Genomic DNA, 21608 nt, shown 5'->3' on the forward strand with positions numbered 1-21608 from the left:
TCCAGTATACAATCATATGGATTACCCATAGAGTTTTGTCAATAAATTTTTGAACTAAACATCAACCTTCGTTTGCTTCAACGTTCTATTACAAACTTTTAATTCGCTTTCAGCAAAGCTTTAACGGCGCGCCCAGAGGGACGTTGTCTGTTGTCAGCCAACGCATGAGAATTTTGTAACTACATACACTCCTTGAGAGTGATACCTCTGTGGCACCCGACAACACATTCAACTTCATTACCCTGAGGTTTGTGCACGATCCAAATTCTTTTTGGACAAATTCTTTTTGGACATGACCACCATTTCCCTCATACCTTAGAGTGTTTTTTGGGGCATCCGCATGCTAAGTAAATAGATTCTTCCAGCTTTGCACTCCATTCCCTGATTGGGGGAGCCTCCGGTGCCTTCCAGTATTTTGCTATGTCCCTTTTTCCCAGTAGCGTTCCCATTCCTACCAAGGTTTGTTTGCCCAGAATACTGAGTAAAGCAACTTAATAGTGTCTTCGACCTGCTGACCCAGTACATCTGAAAGTATATCAAATATGGTAAGCCAATATTGGTGAATAATGTAGTATTCCTACACCATGTGGTAGAAGTCTCCCATTCCTTCCCGGCATCTAGTGCAGGTGGGGTCTGAGAGTCTTTGGGCTTTCCACAATCGCTAGGGTGTAAAGTAGGTGTAGTGTAAGTAGTTCCGTTGGATAAGTGGTAACCGAGCCGATATTGCTAGGGTGCCCTGCATGCTTCCCTCCATTCCACTTCTGCTGGAGGGCCCAGTCACCCTTCCCAATGCACCTTCAGGTTCAATGGGTTATATGGTTAGTGATTAACAGTGCTCCTCTGCAGCCACTTCCTGCACACTCCACATATCCTGTGAGGAAGAGACTCCTCCCAGATAGTTTCTATTCCACAGCATTGCCAGAGTTTTGCAAGCACTGTGAGGCTCCCATGACTGCAAGAGATGAGCATTGTTAACCGCATCTGGAAGGCAGTCCATAATGTATACATCACAAGACCAGAATAAACCCTGTCCAAACAATTGGGTACCAGGTGGAGATGAAGGCTACTATGGAAAACTGAGTAGAAACCGAGTTCATCGGGGACAAAATGAAACAACCTGTTCCTTTCTCTCGGGGGTCACTGTCGACATAAACATGTCAGGGGCGTCAGAGCCTTGACTGCCCAGTCTGGGTCAATGATCTGTTATTTCACAATGTTTGCTGGGTGTTAGTATAGCAACAGTTGTCAGAACAGATGGCCATACTTCCCCTACATTAAACTGTATAAGTAATGGCTTACCATCCACCTATGCACACAAAAGCAAGGTGTACTTTGAAAGAAATCTGCACTGCAGACCAGTTCCTTGGCCATGCGGCTTCCACAGCTGTTATCTAGCAATGTGAACACCTTTATAGCTCCTCCTGTCATTTAATTTTCTTTCATTGTTTATTTTCCAAAGGCATATATTGACATCTTTTGGCAAATCAACACAGATTGTGGCCCTCAGTGATGCATGTATTTTAATCTTTATTCAAGAGTTTTTCCTGACTTGTTAGTGCCACATCCTACTAATTCATGAATTCATCCCAGGGGCAAATACTGGTGGCCTTTGGACCATGTGTCAGAATATATTAATCGCCATGTGGGCAGAGTATTCCAGGCCTGTAATAGATGAGAAGGTTACTCTGACACCAAATTTGGATACAGGGTTAATTACTTATATGTTCAAAATGAGAAAAGATCTCAGAAAGGGGCTTGAAAAAATCACTCTAATTATGCCAGAATAATGTGTTGGACATCCTGGGGCCCTTAACAAAGATTTTTGATGCTCTGGCGGAAGCCTTTTTAAAGGGTACTGATTTGGAACTCACTTTAAGAGGGTGATTTCAGCATGCAGTTTATTTGTTAGGTAACACAAACGCAGGCCTTTTGGTGGAGAGGCGTAAAATGCTGCTTATGATCCAACGCTAAGTGAGTTGACTAGGAAAGAGTCGAGTGAGGACACAAAAGTCTTGATATTCGGAGATGGGAACCAAATATGTGAAAACCTTCATGAGTTTAGACAAGGTGCAGAATTCTATGCACAGGGCATTCTCAAACTGTAGTCGAAATGGCAGGGCTGGAAGGAGAGGGCACCCTTCCAGCCAAACAAATTACAGAGCCCATTATCAAAATTTGACATACCAAGGGCATGGATCCTATAGAATAAACCAAATTTACCCCCAGAGGGCCATAGGACAAGGTCGAAGTAACAGAGGAAGGCGGACAAAATCCCAGTCAAGGAAAAGGTGAGTACGAAGACTGTTTCTGGTTTTATCCCAACACGTGTGGGAGAAAGTTTGAGATATTTCAAGGCGCAATGGGAATCAATAACAAAGGATACATGGGTGTTACAAACAATAGAAGGCTACCGAATAGGGTTCGATTTAGAACTGTATCAGTTGAGGTAACCAAACAAGTTAGTTGTCCAGATAAGTTTGGAAATCGTAGTTCAAGAGAAATTGTTGCAAATGTTAGAGAAGCATGAGATAGTGAAGATAGGAGAGAAGGAAAAGTAATTTGAAAGCACAATATTTCTAGTGAAAAAGAAGGACAAGGGTTGGAGGCCAGTGATAAATGTAAGAAATTTAAATCACTATGTGATGTATCGACATTTTAAAATGGAATTATTTCATTTGTTGAATGATTAACTCCAGGATTTGGATTAGATGGTGAAATTTAATCTCAAGGATGCATATTTCACGATTTCGATAGCAAAGGAGAGTCAGGAATATTTACAGTTCTGATCAAAGGGACAGATGTATCAGTTCCACAGTCTCCTACTCGGACTGTCAGCAGCTCATTGGTGTTTCACAAAGGTGCTAACACCTGTTATAGGTTTTTTAAGAGAAAGGAGAATAACAATGATTATTTACTTGGAAGATATATTGATAATGAATCAAAATGTGGACGAGTTAAAAAAGGAACTTGATATGGTAAAAAGCTTACTTCAGAATCTAGGTTTTGTGATCAATTCAGACAAATCTCGTATTATTTCAACTCCGACAATAGAGTTTCCAGGTTTTGTGGTGGACACAGTGGTAAGTCACTTATGATTACCAGAAAAGAAAGTGAGGAAGATAAAGCAAGAGGTGAACTCATTGTCAAAGAAGGAGACAGTGAAACTGAGAGAGTTGGCTCTGATGATTGGCCTTTTATCATCATCAATTCAAGCAGTTTTTTAGGGGGCAATACATTACAGGGCCCATTAGCGTTTAAAGACTCATGGTCTGGTGAAGGGTTTGTGGTACGGAGACATGGTGTCTCTGAGCAAAGATGCGATGGAGGAATTAATATGGTGGAAGGAACATTTGGAAGCCTGGAATGGTCAGGCTATATCTGGAACAAAGCCGGAATTTGTTTTAGAGACATATGCTAGCAATCTAGATTGGAGAGCCTCTTGCTTAGGTCAGGAAATGGGTGGAGTTTGGACACTGGTAGAGGAGAAAGAACATATAAATTATTTGGAGATGCAAGCAGTTTGTTTGCACTACAAAATTTCAATAGAAATTTGAGGGAAAGCTCTAAGCTATCAAAAATGGACAATCTGACTGCGGTAGCATATATAAACAAATTGGGAGGAAGCAGGTTAAAGAGATTGTCAGAATTAGCAAAATAAATGTTGGTATTTTGCTTGGAGCACAAAATAGATTTAAAAGCAGAATATCTGTCTGGAAATCAAAAGGTGATAGCTGATTTGAATTCAAGAAACATGATAGATTACAGCGATTGGAAATTGAGAGAGGATATTTTTCAAAGGATTTTGCCGTTGATGGGACCTCTGGAGTTACACTTGTTTGCTTTCAAACTGACTTTTCAATTGCCAAGTAGTATCAGTTGGGGACCAGATCAGGAAGCAGTGGTGACAGGTGCTTTTTTGCAGGATTTGAGGGGTATTAGATGCTATGCACTTCCCCCGGTCTCGACTCGGAGAGTGTTGGTACAGGTGAGGAGACAGAGATGTCAGCAAGTACTAGTTACTCCTTTTTGGAAAACTCAGCCTTGGTTTCCAACAGTGATGGAATTAGCGTTAGAGGAACCATATTTGATAATGTCATGCAAAGGTCTTTTATTAGGCATAGAGAACAGGAGCACCCTTTGGTAGAGTTGGTATCTCTCAATGTCCTACTTTGGAGGATATCAGGCGTCCAGGAAGATTCACAAGTCAATTGAATTCAGCTTCAAGCTTACTCAAAGAGTCATGGGCTCCAGGTACAAGGAAGAGTAGACGGCCTAACGGCTAGGGCGCTCAACCTCGGACCTGGGGAACTAGGTTCGAGTCTCGGTAATGACGCCGAACATCCTGTGATTCTGGGCAAATCACTAGGGGGCATATGTATCAACATCACCATTTGCGATTCTCAAATAGCGATTTTTAAAGAATCGCTATTTGAGAATTGCAAAACGGGATGTATTTAAAAAATTGCAAACTTTTTGCGATTTCTTAAAATTCCTTAATTGCGATTAGCAAATTGCGAAATCGCAATTAAGGAATACCTGCCCATTCATTTCTATGGGCCAGGAGACCCATAGGAATGAATGGGAAGTAATTCTCAAATAGCGAATTCGCAATTTGCTAATCGCTATTTGAGAATAATTTCAAAGGTGCAAGGGTGTCATGATGACACCCTGATGCACCCCTGAAATGAGCATGTGTGTGCATATGGCGCACATACATGCCCTAAGGGCATGTATGAGCGTCACGTGGCACTTTGCAAAATTAAAAATAGTGCATTTTGAAAGGAAATCGCAAATTACCACCAACTGGAAGTTGGTGGTAATTTGCGATTTCTTAAGGATAATTCGCACAACTTGGGTGCTTTTTACATTTCATTTAAGAAATCGCAATTTGCGATTTCTTAAATGCTTACGCAATATTAAGAAATCGCTAAATTAGCAATTCCTTAATTTTGCGATGGGATTTTGCCTAATACATCCCGTTTTGCGAATTTTTAATCGCAAACGCTGTATTTTGCGAATCGCAGCGTTTGCGATTAAAAATTCGCTTGATACATATGCCCCTTAATCTCCCCGCGCCTAACAAAAAAATGAATGTGTGTCCTGATGTAACATAACTGGTGCTATGTAAAGCGCTCTGATACCTGATTGGATTCTGGTCAAGCCCGCGCTATATAAAACTCTGCAAAAAAAAGAAGAGCTAGAGGAAAATGGAAGATATGGTTACGTTGGTGCGTAGAAAGGGATTTGGATCCCGCGGAAGCGGATGTATGACGATACAACGAGGGCCATTTCAACGCAGTCTGTTAGATCGCGGTTTTCACTACGAAAGTCGTTACATTGACTTGCGCTGGAGGAGCGCTGGATTTAGGAATAGTGTAAATTACTATTCCAACTCCAGTCTACATACAGTGGGAAAGGTGCTGGAAACAGTAATTTACACTATTCCTTAGTCTACAACTCCCTCCAGTGCAAGTCGATGTATTGACTTGCCTAGTGAAAACCATGATGTAATTGTACCACGTTGAAATGGATGCTTGGTAAACAATGTCTCCCGTGGAAGCAGATGATATACAGGTGGCACAATTTTTTGCAGACTTATTTGAGAAAGGGATGTCATATAGGTCTGTGAATTCTTACAGATCAGCTGTGGCAGCTGGTCGTTCTTGACAACAAGTTTTATCCGTAGGTAGGAGTCCTCTGGTCTGCAGAATGATGAAGAGGGTTCAGTTGAAGAGATCACCTAATTGGAAGTATCAGACTTTGTGGATTGGTATTCTAGTGTTACAGTTATTTGAAATTGTCCAAGTAACAAATATTTGGAAGTAAAGGAGTTAATTTGGAAGCTAGCGATATTAGTATGTCTTATCTCATTTAGAAGACTTTCAGATGTTCGAGCCTTAGAAGTGTCTCGTAGATTTTTTTTAGCCAGGCGGAGTAATGTTTTAGATTTGTAAGAGGACAAAAAATATGTCAGGCCTACTTTTTACCCTAGATTTGATAATTAGTTACATTTGTGTGATGTGCGATGTTTTAATGAGTGTGGATCAAGAATGTTAGATAAGAGATGTGCAGGGGTAGAACAGTTGTTAATATCTTATGTAAAACCATTTAAAGCTGTTACAAATGCAACTATTGCTGGATGGGTGAAAGCTGAAGTAAAGGAGGCAGGTGTGGATATGTCAAAATGTACAGCTCATTCTGTCAGGGGTGCTATGGCAAGTAAAGTATGTATGATGGGAAGACGATTGGATGACATCTTGAAGGCGGCAGATTGGTCTACTGTCAAAATTTTCAGGAGGTTTTAGTTCAAAGCAATAGAACATGTTTCAAACTGTATTTTGAAAGGCTTTGACATGCGTAATGCTAGCCTCCTGTCTTGTCATAAAATGACGATTCTTGTAGGTTTACTGAATAAAGAATTGTGATTTTATTAAAGACTAGGAGACTAGCATTATCCTGCCCACTCTTCCCTTATAGGAAGTTGAGTGGATAGGGAATTCTTAAGAGTTGTTGTTGTATGTTAACTTAATAGGACATTTTTTAAGAAATGTAAATTGTTTGCAGTGGATTTAAATGTTGTTGTTTAAGGCAAGGATGTGTGTGTTTTGATTTATTTTGCAGCTATTTAGGCGTGGTAAATTGTGTATATAGCAGAAGAAATATGGAAGAAGAGTTTAAGGGAAGGGACAACAAAAGAGGAAGAAGATGGCAGATGTGGCATTTTATGGGACTGAAAGTTCTAAATTACACTGTGATGGTTTTTCAAGTTCTGTTTTGAAAGCTTTTAAGGTTGCTGCTCAGAAGTGAATAAAAGGTTGATGTATAATGATACCCTCCTAGTCTTTAATAAAATTGCAATTCTTTATTCAGTAAACCTATGAGAATTGTCATTCTCTGTGTCCAAGGTCCATGACCCTACTCAATCCTTTCTGTAGACAAAGGGTCTACCAAGGAATCTTGCCTCTGAGGGTGTACCACCCATCCCACAATAACATTCCCTTCTTACCACTAGCTCCATCGAGAAAACCCCTTCTTTAAGAATGCCTGTCATGATCCCCAGATGTTATCATGTTTGCTAGGAGAACCTATTGCCAAGTACACCGCTCTTCCCTTAACTGCGCAATGATCCATGCATCTCTGTCAGTCCCCTAGGGTGGGGGCCTCTCGAGACATTCATCTGTGCACTATGTCTCCAACAGCAGACCCTCAAGATCCTCCTCCAACATTCCCAGCAATTCTGTTTTGGGTCTTAATGGAGTAAGGCACCCCAACACCCTCTTCAGAAACCCCTCCACCTGCTGCCAGAATCGCCTGACATCTAAACAAGTTCAGACCATATGCATGAATGTTCTTTTTTCTTTCTGACATTCGATGCAGTTTGGGCTGAGCCTACATCCCATTACCCATAGCCATTCAGGAGTGTAGTAGCCCCTGTGCAGATAATTATGCTGGAAAAGACCGAAATGCGCTAGTATCATGAGAACCCGGGGAGCTATCAGTGCCTTCTTCCACTCATCATGCCCCAGGACACCGACATCATCCTGACACTTCTCTTGCAAGCTTGTCATCGAGTACGGGCCATTTGCCAGGAGGGATTGATACATCCCTGAAATTCCATGTCCCCTATTGGTTGCATAGTCAACCATGCCTTGTGTAGGCTAAACTCTGGGAGAGCCGTAAGGGATCTCATCAACGGTTCCAACATGCTCCACAGTTGCAAGACTCTGAAGAATTGTGAGTTGTGTAGATCATTTTCCCTCTTAAGCTTGTCAAAAGACCTCATATGTGTCCCCGACCACACATACCCCAGATTCAAGAGCCCAGTAATATCCCATTCTCTGAAGTTCACAGGCCTTGTTGGCACAGGCCTACCAGTTACCCACACATTACGGTGCTGGGGTTTTAAACCAATGCATGTGGCGTAGGACATTGCTCCACTCTGTCAGCTTCTTTTTCGTGACCTCAGGCAAGGACAACATTTTCCCCAACATGTATAAGAGGTGTAGCACCCCTTTCAACCCACATCCCTCAAGTTCTAGGCGAAAGGCAGTTCCCTGCCTATTGCCAAATAGCCAGTTATTTGTTACCAGCATGTGTGCCGCCCAATAGTACAGCACAAGATATATTGCCCTCCCCCGGTCCTCCATCATACATGTTTGTGGTGCATTTATTGAATGAGATCCAGGGTTGTTTGCCAGCCCAAATATATGACCTATTGGAACCTTGAAGTTTCATGAGTGTCGGCAGAGTTATTACAAATGGATAGTTTTGAAGTACATAGAGCCTACGAGGAAGTACTATTTTTATCTAAGGCAATCCTGCCTAGTATAGATAGGGACAAGGAGGACCTTCTCCTGAGATCCCGGTCAGTCCTTTTCAGTAGCAGAGTTACATTATAGTGCCAATAAGAAGATTGCTCCAGGCAGATATGCATACCTAGATATCTGGAACCGTCCCACTAGGGCTACATCTGTCCCAGTGCACCCCAATCACCAACCTCTCCTCAAAGGGGACCACCACTGATTTGGCCCAGTTCACAACCAAACCAGAGGCCAAGCCATATAAATCAACCATTTCCATTACTTGGAGCCCTGTGGCCTCCAGGCTGTGTAAACGGAGTAACATTATGTCTGCATAGAGAGAAATGCGGTCCTCAATGCCCTCTCTCCACTTGAAGCCTCATACCCTAGTGTCCCTCCGGATCCACTCGCCCAGTGGTTCAATGACCAGGGAGAATAGGAGGGACAACAGTGGGCACCCCTGCCTGGTACCTCTCAATAGGGAAGGGCCTTGAGAGTGCCCCATTGACCTTGCTCTGGCCGCAGCCAATTACGTAAAATGTCTGAACTAGCCTAATAAATCTGGTGCCAAAATTCTATGCCGAATTTGGAAAAGAAAATCCCAATGTACCAAGTTGAAGGCCATCTCGAAATACAGGAAGACCAGTGCGAGGAGACCCTCAAGCTGCTGATGCCTGGCCAGAGGCACTTGGAGAAGCAGAGTAAAGCAGAGTCTGGGGCCACGTCGTGGCATAAACTCATTCTGGTCTTTATGGACCAGGGTTCCGTTTACCTTAACTAGTCTACTGGTTAGGATCTTGATGAGAATTTTAACTTCATGTTCAAGAGAGAAATGGGCCTATACGCCGAGCAATAGAACTGTGGTGTATCTTGCTTAGGAAGCACTTTACTAGTAGCCTCAGTCAAGTCTCTGGACAATTTCCCCCTCCCTATACATATTCAAGAGGTGCAGAGCCACTACTCAAGCAAAACATTTGAAAAATTCTGCTGGGAAGCCTTTGGGCCCTGGCACTTTACCAGTGGTTTTAAAGTGCTTTTGATTTTCTCAGACTGTGGGTCTGTGTAAGATATGTAGATCTATTCATGCTGTGTAGAAATACCAGGTATATCTTTTATGTGTGCGTAAATACAGTAGTCATCATTATTTAGCACAGAATGCAAGTTGTTTTTGCTGTAAATAATACAGGGATCTCTGTAACAAACGAATTGACTCTTGATCCATATTATATACAATATAATTCCATTAACCCTCTAAAGTAGTTTAAATTGCAGTCAGTGTGCCACCAATTATGTAAGGACGAACAGCACTGCTGTCACGTTTTCCCGTGTTGACAACTACTTAGTGGCAGACTCAGTGCTTAATTTGAGCCTGTGGATTCCGGTGCTCGGCGCGCACTTAATTGTCAGCACCGGCGCTTGTGACAGCCTGCCACAAGGTGGTGCTGTCTGGCTAATTTAGAGATGACAACAACAATAAGTAATTATTAATGTAATATACTTCAAAAATGACTATTACCTGCTGCCCAAGCCATTCTTATACCTTTGGGGGGCTGAAATAGTCCGATTTGTCAACTTTTAGAGGTATGATGTTAGTAGTTATGCTACTATCACTGCAGCATGGCAGGGGCAATGTGTGGAGCACACTGCAGGGGGCTCCTGACGAGAGCCCTGGCACTTATTTTTTACAAACTAAGCACTGAATTTTTGCTATGAATAATTCATTCGCTCGCTGTCTTTCACTCCACTCCTCCTGTCCCAGGCCCTCATGTCTCCATCCTAAAGACCCTGTTCCCCCCACGACTCCCATAGGATCCAAGGGTAATTATTAATTTCCATTTCCAGCATTTGTGATCTTCCTAATACACCGTTCTCAGTACGACGCACAGTCGCACTCACCACGGATTTCATCATCATCTGAATGTGGTTATAAGAATGAAATGCGCACATTTTTTTTACACTTCACAGGCCCGTTATTCTGCCGTTGTTTCTGTCACTTTCCATTCTTTTGTTTCTATATTTAGCTTTGGTTGTTAGTTCCGATGCCTTCTGTGCCAGTCTCTGCTCCTCGTTATCTCTACTCATTCATTGGTTTCTATGCCTCTCTGATTGTCTCGTTCTCTTTTCATATTTCTCTTCCCTCTACCTTTTTTTCTGATTGCTTCTGTCTACCAATTGCACTTCTTTCCATTCCCTGTTCATGCCCCCTACCACTTTTTCTGTGCCCATGTATCTTTATCCCCCTCCCCCCTGTGCACCCCGCTTGTCTTTCTATCCCTTGAACCCCTTCCATTTTACCTCTCGCCTGTTATATTTAATTTATTTACCTCCTTTTTATGTATTTCTTGAAACCCCTCCCTTTTAATCTGTCCGGTATTGGCGTATCTCCTTTTCGTCTCTCGCCTGTGTCTCCATCTCCTTCCTAGTATATTCTGTTCCTCCACTTCTTCTTTCTCTCCCTGTGCACTCTCACCCCCTCCCCTCCTCTGCGCTGGTCGCAGGTTCGTTGCCCCTGTATACTTGCCGTAGGTGTGCTCCCCTCCCACACTCTCTCTTTCCCTCTAGTTGGGAGGTACTCTCCTCCCGGCACATGAAGGAATCTCTGTCGCAGGGACAGCATCCCTACCTCCGTTACCGTGGCAACCCCCGGGAGTGCGGTGCCTGCGCCTCCTCCCGCCGAGGGTGAGTGTTGCGGAGCCCTCATGGAGCTGCTGCCCGAGCCTGGGGCCCATCAGGGGGACACCCCTCCCTCCCCCCGGAGCCCTTCTCCTCCGGGTAGCCCTTCTCCTCCGGACAGCCCATCCCTCCTGGCCGAAAACCCAGGGACCCCTCCTGGCAGCACTTCCCCTCCAGGCAGCCCGCCTCTGCCCACCGACCACAGCGACCCCCTGACCCCGCCGCGAAGTCCTTCCCCGCCGGAAGAAGACGGCGACCTCCCGGACGGGTAAGAGACAGGGACAGGTTCAGAGCGGGATGATGGGCTGAGAGGTGTGAAGTGCTCGGGACTATTAATAGCGCCTTCAGAAGGCGCGGAGCCCGCGCGATCTGCGACCGCTGAATACCTCTCACCCTCTCCTGGCTCCCTGTCATTCTTTATTATAATTTTGCAGCACTGCCTCCCATCTTTCCTGCTCGGCTTCGTTTACTTATCTTTTTTCGCAATTTCTCTCTTCGTTTATCTCCTGTGCATTACGCCTTCTATGTATTTTCTCGCACTTATCTCATCTTCCACCCTCCACTCTTTCTCAGCCGTCCTCATTATTTCTCTTCATATTCCTTTCTCTTCTGTTTCACTTGTTCTAATTCTCCATCGTGCTGGTTTTATCTCTCTCCTCTTTCTTCAATTCCCCACCCCTTAATTTATGCACCCTCCTTCCCCTTCTATTTCTCCTTTTCATTCCCCCCTCAGTTTCTCACCCATCCTCTTTTTATTTATTCCATTTGCCTAAAATTTTTCTTTCTCAATTCTCCTCTTTCTCTCTTTATTTCTTTCCCCCACATATTTCTTACATGTTCGCTTTACCCCCCCCCCCTTCCGTTTAACCTCGCCTCTACCTCTCCTCACACCGCTTTTTATTTCTATCGCTCTAGCTTGTTCGTATCCCGCACACCTGCCTTTCTGCCTGTGCCCATCCCTTGCGCTCGTTCCCCTGACTTTTCTTGTTGGCTCCCACTCACTTTTTGTCACGCGGTGCCTTTTACTAAATGCCAATCCTTTCTATGTATTGCTCACCGCTTGCTCCGATCTCTCGCTCTCTTTCTCCCCATCCCATTCACGCAGCTTCTCTCCCCTCCCCTTCCTCTCTCACTTGGCCTGTCAACCTCCCTCTCTTGCTTACGTTCTCCCTTTCTGTTCACCATGGTGGTGCTCGCCTCTATCGTTTCCCAATGTGTTTAGAACAATTCTGGCTACAGGGAAGCGTGGCACCAAACTGACAGTCTCTTTTCTCCTCTCTGGCCTCAGTCGGTGGTATTTCTGCTGGTTTATGTACCTGTGAGTTTAGGAACTCTGCACATGGCCTGCACCTGCCTACTGCTTACGTTTTATCGCCCCAGAGTGCTATCAGTAGTCATATCAGTAGAAGTAAGTCAGTCAGTCAGCCAGCCCCACGTGCCCCGTTGCCTTCCATGCGCCAGTCCTAACCAGGAGCTGCCCGAATGCTGTGCAGAGACCTGCGCGGTGTACTGCGGAGCGCGTGCTGCTCTCAGCGGCTCTTTTGATTGGCCAGGATCACCCCTGCGCGCGGTACAGCAACAGCAGTTCTAATGTCTTCTATTCTCTGACTGAACACACCTTAGAGCAGCGGTTCTTAACCCGGCTCCGCAGCATCCACACAGGTAGACTGAAACTCTGTAGAAATGTAAATACAATTATCCGATTCAAATCGTGTATGTATACATTAAAAAAAAAAAATAGAAAACTTAAAATGTTTCAGAGCTCTGTTTAATGTAAAGAAATTTGAAACCTGAGGCTCAAAATTATGTTGGTAACCTTAATTTGGGAGAAGTGCAAGAAGCAGAATAGCATGGACTATGGGTGGCCTCAACTGAAGCACTGTATGCACCAACAAAGGGGGAATCTAGCATATTGCTTCATATATTAGAAATAAAACAGCATTTTGAAACGATGCAGCATTCCCTTTAAAATTATACTTTTGATTTTTGCATGCTTTATGATTAAATAGGGGAAAGCTGTGGACAATGATGGGGGAAATGGGCTTTGAAGAGCCCCTTATTACCCTGTTGCGCAGGCTACATGAATCCACCACTGTGGCTGTGCGCTTTGGACCAGGAGGTGAGAAGACCAGGCCCATTGCCTCCACGGAAGGGGTGCACCAGGGTTGTATCCTGGCCCCCTTCCTATTTCTTGTATAAACTAATGGTCTAGAGTCATTCTTGGCTAAACAGCAACTGGATTTTCCAAGAGTAGGAGGTAGACCGGTCCCTCTGTTGTCCTATGCCGATGATACGGTATTAATGACCCTGACGGCCAATAGTTTACAAAGGGCCCTGACCGCCTTCACTGATTTTATGTTAGGACTGGACCTCAAAGTAAAGTTTGGTAAATCATTTATTATGGTTTGTGGTCCAGGAAAAACTAAAATTAGGAAGTTCATTGTGAATGGAAAAATCATTGAGAAGGTGCCCAATTTTACCTATTTAGGTAGTTTTTAACAACAAATTGAGTTGGGATAAACTAATTATGACAAGGGCCCAACAGACCAGTAGAATAACAGAGGGGCTGTTTCGTTTTGCCTGTAAATTGGGACATAAACTGGTTACAGAAATGATAATTTTATATAAATCCGAATGTTTATCTGTAGCTACTTTTGGGGCCGGAGTATGGGGTTATCATAAGAGTTATCAGATTCAGGTTTTAGAGAATACATTTTTAAAAAGGCTTTTAATGATTCCGAGTAGTACTTCAACCTCATTTTGTCATTCAGAGGCGGGCCTGGAATACGTGAAAGATAGGATAAACATTGCACCCCTTATCCTATGGGCGAAAATCTGGTCTTCAGAGACTATGACATTCACTGGGAGTATCCTTAAAGATTGTATGAATCTGGATATTGCAATGTCACTCCCTTGGCTGCGTTATGTTAGGGATACTTTTTATTAGATTGGCCTAGAGGAATGATATAATAACCCAGATACTATTGAGTCTAATATGAAAATGATTATAAAAAATACATACCGCACTGAATTAAGGATGTCTGACCAAGGCAGGGGAACATTAGATGATGGGGCATTAGGTCCCCAGCAATTTTATTTGTCTTTTACTTCGCATGTACAATCGCGTTTTCTGTTGACCAGATTTCGATTGGGAACACTGCATTTTTTAGTGGCCTATCCTAAACAGGCCGGCTGGTGGGAGAGACTAGCCCCCTAACCTTGTAATAATCTGGCCAAATAGAGTACAATGCATTTTATGTTGTTCTGCTCCCTGTATAAATACCCTAGAGCATGTTTTATTAAACCTATGTTGAACGCTATTAGGCCCTGCTCTTATCAAGAGGGCTATGCCTATTTAAGGGCACTATCTACGGCTGTAATCTCTAGTGCAGTACTTAGTTTCATTAGAACTGCATTTATAATCAGGAAACGTTATGAGGTGTGAAAATGAATCTACTTTTATTTATTTTACTAAGAATGTTATTTTTTCTCAACTGTACAAACTGAGGTGGGGATAGCTATGATTATTTTTAAATTGATTGATTTTGCTGGTTTATTAAGATCTATGGAAGGGAATATGTGTGTGAATTTTGTAATTGTTTTTAGATGTTTTATTGTGTTAACTTTTATGATTCTAATGAATCGAATAAAGTTATTTGATTAAATAATACATTTAATAATTTGACTTGATTTTGCACTTTTGGGCATAGTTTTGAGGGTCAGATCATAGAAATTGTTTAGACCCGGCTTCCTGGCTTTCATTAGTGAGTCAGTGGTGTTGAGAAGTCAAAGGGTTAAGGACCGCTCCCTTAGAGCCCTGTACAGACTCCATTACCATTCTGTGATAGGGATGACATTTCCCCATGGGTGTTATTTGCTGTTGAGAGTAACTGGTAAGGGCAGCCCTTTTGAGGAAGTGCTTGGTGTTGGGAAACCCGTGCCATTTGCAGGGGGATCTAAGCTTGCTCTTGGGAACACCTGAATATACAGCAGCGAAGACCCCATGCTAAGGTCCTCGAAGAGGCCCCTCCAGCCTGGAACTAAACATAGGCGGAGTTCAAAAAGCATATAGCGATCGGGAAACTGACCCTGAATCCCAGTGTTGTAGCTATCTCCTCTCTAGATATCCCTAAAAAATATGCAGGAGATGAATTCTGGGCTTGGCTGAGGAATGAGCAGAGGCAAATATTAATATGGCTCCAATCAGACAGTTTGCCAAATTGGATAGATTTTTTTTAGACCACATCCTTATCTGGAGGGCTCTGATTGAGAAATCCACAGTCAATAGGGACAGTCCCTGTCTGTGCCAATACTCATTCAAGCGCAGGCCTTTGCCGCCCTATACTGTAGGTTACTATGGCATGCCTGGCTGATAAAGGGGTAGGACCATGCACTAAGAGGCCTGATTTAGATAGTACCTACAGACCCCCCCTTAATCGGTTTCAGTGGAAGGGATTATTGCACAACAAATCTCTGTAAAACTAACCAGGATGCTAGGCTCGACTCTAGATCTTATATTCTTCTTCCAGTACATTACTATGATCCCAAAGTAAACACTTCTTGGAATTGTGATGCTGCAAAGTGGACACTCGGAGGATTGACTCACTGCTTGAAGCTGAATCACAGCAATCCTTCGTCGTACCATGAGAGGTGTCCACAATAACTAGAGAGGTCTGAGTATTTCGAGGCAAAATACCTCACGTTAAATAGGCCTAAAAGTAAGAGTGGGTATTTTGGGAGGGGACCCGTGGAGGAAAACAAAATGAAGTAATTAATAATGAATGGCCTCATTTAGCATTTGGTTAATGGGATACTCTGTCACCAGATGTCCCATCCACTATACTGCAAGTGCATACTCTAAAACAGGCCTCAAGTTTCCATTTGGGATAGTTTTCAGAGTAATGGTAAAGGTACTCAGCATGGCAAACAAGCTGATATAAGGGAGCCTGCTATGGTAATGTATGACAGTGACCTCTGGGGTCACGGCAAGGGTGATACCCCTAGAAAAATCACAATCACAAATACGCCCAAATTCACACCAGTGATCCCTCTAAGAGTAGAGCTAACAGCTGTCTCTATGACATCTAAAATGTTCTAAGCTTGGAAAGGGATCGGGCCACGTCTGAATACAGAGCTGTTGAGGGAGGGATAGGGTGACCCGCTACAATGGAGAGTATTTCTGGCCGCGGCATGCAGTGAAAACATCTGAGGCATGAGGCAGTATTAAGGAATTAGGGGGTGATTACTCTGTCCCTCATAGGAAGTTGTTCTACAAGGAGCTGCAATACAGGAAACTGTGTGACTGATGAATATCTAGGAGGCCAAGGAGATCTCTACGGGATCATGTACTGCGGTTGGATACCCTAAAGTGTCATGTTTGCGATATATATAAAACTCAATAAATAAAATAAAAAAAATATGGAATATATAAAAAGAAAATCCCCCCCCCAACCATGAGGGAAATTGGCATTATTTCTCATTTCTATTAAATTGTCAGAACCTGGCAAATCCCTTTGTAAAATGAGATTAAATGGTGTGCAGCCTTTAGCAGACCGCACTTACAGGTGGAATGAATCACAAACTGCAAAGCTATACAGTAGTTGCAGGCCGAGAGGGTTAGAGAATCTTTCACACTTACATCTCCTCTCCAGGTTTTATTATTTTCTGTGCTCAAGTGATCGAGAACAATTTTGAGGTGATAAACCTGAGAAGGAATTTACTGCATAACATTGGTTGCTCCGTTTTGCAAGCAGAAGTGCAGAGCAGCAACAGCTATAGGCGCTATGCGGGTTGTTAGCTGCTTTTATGATCAGAAGTTGATGCAGTGGAATTGTATGGACAGCATCACAGAAATCCCTCATGTTCTGGGAACTAGCAGGCTACTCAATTGAGGAATTTACAAAGTGTTATTTGTTAAAAATACCGTCTACTTGGAAGGGTATTTTGAAAAACTATCTAGAGTATTGTGTTTTTTGAGTTTTTGTATTTTTGAGTTTTTGTTGTATGATGACTACATTGACTGGATGACATTTGTTTCAAAGGCTTTTAAAATTATGGATTTTTCTAAGAAATTGCAATGCGATTTAGCAGAAGGCATCTTATTGTACTGTCGCTTTAAACAATTGTGCTACAGCAACATATGAGGGCCGGAATGCTGAGTTAATCAAACATTCACCCCCAGTCAAGAGATCTGGATTATACCCATCGTTCTTTTGCTCACTTCGCCGCCCCAGTTTGGACCCAGCCATATGCAAATCAGTCTTGACCCTGCTTCTCATGGGAACAGTCCAGCATGAACTGCCAAGCTGGGTCCTTACTGGACCGGAAACTAGCATCCTGGGACCTGTTTCAGGGTTTCACCCCTCATCAACCAGGCTAGCTTGAATCCAGTGGCACAGCGAGCAGAGGAACCACGTCTGGGCATACTCATCCCACTTACGGTGAAATGTGCTACAGAAAAAAATTAGGGATTTAGTCCCAGATCTCTATATTGGGTTGAATGTTTGACATTGTTCAGCATTCTGCCCATCAATTGTTCTTTTTGCGGTTTACTATACAAGGCATTACCCAGCTGAGCAGCCCTCCCCGGGGATATCTACCCTTTTCATATCCCACTTTTCATTCTATATGAATGACTGGTGGGAAAAAGAATGTCCCACCTGTCAAACCATACACTCTAGGTACTTGCCACAGAGTTCATGTGTTGTACAATGTGCAAATATCAACAAAAAATGTGGTTTCTAGTGCAAACAGATCAAACGCTATAACAAACTTTGACAAAGCCAATAGGGCTAGTGCTGGATGCCAGCCTTTTGATATTTTTTATTTTGTTCTCTCAGGGTTTTTGCTAAACTTTGTTTGGGAAGCTGCTGGCCCCACATCAATCTAAACAAAGAAAAATTGGCCAAAGGAAAAAATACTTTTTTAGCCTAAACAACCTTGCTTTTTGGATAACTCAGAGCTGTCCGACCCCCTTCCCCCCAACCCCCCCCCCCCTCCCAGCACCTTGAGACCCTCATGGGTGAGTAGTGCACTTCACAAATCCCTGATTGATTGATTGAAAATCACAAATTTCCATGGATGTCCCTTGCACTGAAGGGAACTACTTTGTGTGTGTTTGTGCTTCTTGTGAAAGGGCAGCATGCCGTAATTCACAGTGAAGTCAGCCAATGACTGAAGTGGGCTGACACATTTCCCCAGAATGCATGCTGGAGTGAAAATCAAAATGTCTTGGCTAACGGTCAACTTAAAAAGCTAATCAGTCTGTCATTGGCTTGCAAATGCTTTTTTGTAATTTTTTCTGTAAATCATTATCACAGACAGACAGAGAGGTTTGAAAAGACAGAGAGGCTTGGAAAGAAAGCTAGAGAGATGTTCAAAGACAGACAGAGAGATAGACAGATTTGCAAAAACAGATTTAGATAGATTTGAAAAGTGATAGATAGGGTTGAAAAGATAAATTAGAGCTAGGGTAGCTAAGATAGATATAGACAGCTATATAGATAGACCGAAAAACAGGGTTACATAGACAGACATACAGACATCTAACCAATAGAGTTGCACAACTAGATAGATAGATAGATAGATAGATAGATAGATAGATAGATAGATAGATAGATAGATAGATAGATAGATAGATAGATAGATGGATGGATAGATGGATGGATAGATGGATGGATAGATGGATGGATGGATGGATGGATAGATAGATAGATAGATAGATAGATAGATAGATAGATAGATAGATAGATAGATAGATAGATAGATAGATAGATAGATAGATAGATAGATAGATAGATAGATAGATAGATAGATAGATAGATAGATAGATAGATAGATAGATAGATAGATGGATAGATGGATAGACCAACATGTGTATAGACAGGCAGGGAGACAGATCTGCAGGCAGATAGACAGGCTGGGAGACAGGTAGATAGATAGGCAGATAGGTAGATAGCTAGAAAGGCAGCTATTTACACAGACAGAGAGCTATAAAGAAAGATCAGACAGGTAGATAGATAGGTCAATAGGTAGATACATAGGATTGTAAAGATAAATAGACATATATATATATAGGGTTGCTAAGATAGATATAGATGGGGTTGTGTAGATAGATAGACATATAGACAGACAAGCAGACCGATAGAGCTGTGAAGATCGATAGACAGACCGATAAATATATAGACAGGTAGGTAGACAGACCGACAGGTAGATATATAAACATGTAGGTAGAAAGGCAGGTTGACAGAAAGACATAATAAGACTGGTAAATAGATTAGTAGATAGGTAGAAAGGCAGATAGGGTTTTAAATATAGATGGATAGACAGATAGATGGATGGATAGAGAGAAAGAAAGAAAATTAGAATAAACAACACATCTTTAATTAGTAATATAATAGTAAAATGTCTATTATATGCAAGACATAAGAGCAGTGAAAGCAAACTAGAAAGTCACATAAGCAGGACAAACCAGCTAAATTTGTTTATAAGTATAATTGTAGTCTTCAATTAAAATCCATACCTTCATGACATAAAAGCGAGCAGTTATAAATGCACTTCATAGCGTGTATATTAAAAATAAGATTAACTTCTGAAGATAATTTTCAAATAAATACAATCTGGTATGATGGGAAGCAGCAATGTCAGATAAAGAAAGGCCACTGAAAAGGAGTTTGCAGCAGCATTTGCAGGAGACAGGAAGTGATAAAGCTGGAATGTGCCCTGTGCTCTCATTTGGTAGCTTTCATATCAGGCTGTAAACACGACACATTTTTTAATTTTAAAACTCTTTTTATTTAAAATCAAAGCTCATCTTCAGAATATTGAATAAGAGTATACAATCAGGATGGCGCTTGTACAGCTGGTGTACATTTAATAGGAAAGTCAACAGTTTCCGCACAACATATAGAAAAGGAAAGAAACATTCAACCCTTCTTTCTGTGCCCTCCCCCAGTCATGATCCTCTGAAAGCCCACCAGGCTCCCTATACCATTTCCCATTTTTTGGGAAATCCCCTACTCCAGTACACCGCTCGTTCTGCCCTCCGATACCAGTCAAGACCTATTTTGTAATCTTCAATACTGGGGGGAATGCTCGTGCCCCATGCGTGAGCAATATTAAGCTTCTCCACCCCTACCGCCAATGCCAACCAGATCCTCGGATGCCTTGTCCAGGTGTCCTCCCACGGCACCATCAGGAGAAGCTACTTAGTCCCCAGGGGAATGGCCGAAGACAAAACTTGGGACATTACCGCAGTGACCCCCCTCCAGAAGTCCTGAATCCGTGGGCACTCCCAAAGTATGTGTTTGAAGATGCCACCCCGGTTGATTCCACAGAGGCACAGTGGTGTGTCTGCTCTACATATTTTATGTAGTAGGGACCTTGAGTAATAAGACCTATGAAGAATCCTGAGCTGGACCGACCTGAACCTAGTTCTAATTGCTGTCTCACATGTGCTCTGGATGGCCTCCACATAGTCCTCATCATCCAAGTCACCCAGGCCAGCTGTCCGTGCGTCTCTCAGAGTTCCCAACGGGTCAGGAGAGTTGTTAAGGAGATTTTTGTAGATTGTAGATATCTCTTTTTCAGGGATGGGGTCAAGGAGCAGACGGTCCTCCAGAGGTGATGCTTCTGGTAATGCCTCCCCCTCCCGCATATGGCGTTGCTATGTGTGCCCCTGTCGAAGGTATCAATAATACTCCGTCTCCACCATTTGAAATTCTTGACAAAGGATTTCGAAATTTATCATGGCCCAACCCCTCCAAATTCCGCCCAGATGTTCTATCCCAATCAATGCCCAACCTGAGAAAGCCACCATGGTCCAACCTCGTCGAGTGCATCACTATGCCACAAAGGGGCATCGCAAGTGAGCCGCCCGTCCATCCCAAACAACTGCAAGCCTCTTTCCACACTCTGACCACTTACTTGGTATGTGTCGGTAGGTCTCACTCTCTTTTTTTTTTTTTTTACAGTAAACAGCCGCCTCGTATCCTGCGGTACCCATGGCATCTTGATCTACAAGGTACGCCAAAAAGCTCAGCCGTGGATCGCTAGCAGCTGGGCCGCCCAATGATATTTCCTGATGTCAGGGATCCCCAAACCACTGTCATAGACCCCTCACGGTAGTTTCTTTAGCGCAATACGTAGTGTCCCAGCTCCCCAGAGGAGTAGCTTGACTTTTTGCTCCACTTGTTGAAAGAACTCAGGTGGGACCGGAAATGGGGTACTTTAAAGCATGTAGAGGAGGTGCTGTAGGGACATAATTTTGTAGCGGGCCGCCCTCCCCATCAGGAAGAGTGGCAAGTACCACAAGTGAGCAATGTCTCTCCTGAGTCTGTCCAACTGAGGCAATACATTTCTATTCATAAAGTCTTGAGGTGACATAAATGCTTTAGATACTGGAAGCCCTCCCGCACTATTGGTGTTGCACAGTCAGATGGAACTCCCGGTACCGCATCTGCCAAAGAAAAGTTAAAAGATTTGCTCCAATGTACCTGGTAGCCCGAATAGCTACTGAAGAGGTCAAAGAACTACAGTATTCTAGCTACCGATTTGCACAGCTGTGTAGCGTACAGCAGGACATCGTCTGGGTATAGCAAGAAGCGTTCCTCCTGCTGACTGAAATCCTTTTATCAA

The 21608-nt window shown here is 43.0% G+C and overlaps 1 protein-coding gene across 2 annotated transcripts in view; it reads left to right on the forward strand.

Moving 5' to 3' along the window:
- Positions 1-21608, forward strand: part of NGEF (neuronal guanine nucleotide exchange factor) — a 979475-nt gene that overhangs the window by 296240 nt on the left and 661627 nt on the right. The window contains exon 1 of one of the 2 annotated variants that reach the window (XM_085634693.1): positions 10880-11241. The exons of the other annotated variant lie outside the window; for it this stretch is intronic. Coding sequence (XP_085490819.1) covers positions 11000-11241 — 242 coding nt within the window. The 5' untranslated portion in view covers positions 10880-10999. Of the gene's footprint in view, positions 1-10879; positions 11242-21608 lie in introns of those variants that run through there. 2 annotated transcript variants of the gene reach the window in all.

This window comes from Triturus cristatus, chromosome 11, assembly GCF_964204655.1.
Source record: "Triturus cristatus chromosome 11, aTriCri1.1, whole genome shotgun sequence".
NCBI classification, from domain to species: Eukaryota; Metazoa; Chordata; class Amphibia; order Caudata; family Salamandridae; genus Triturus; species Triturus cristatus.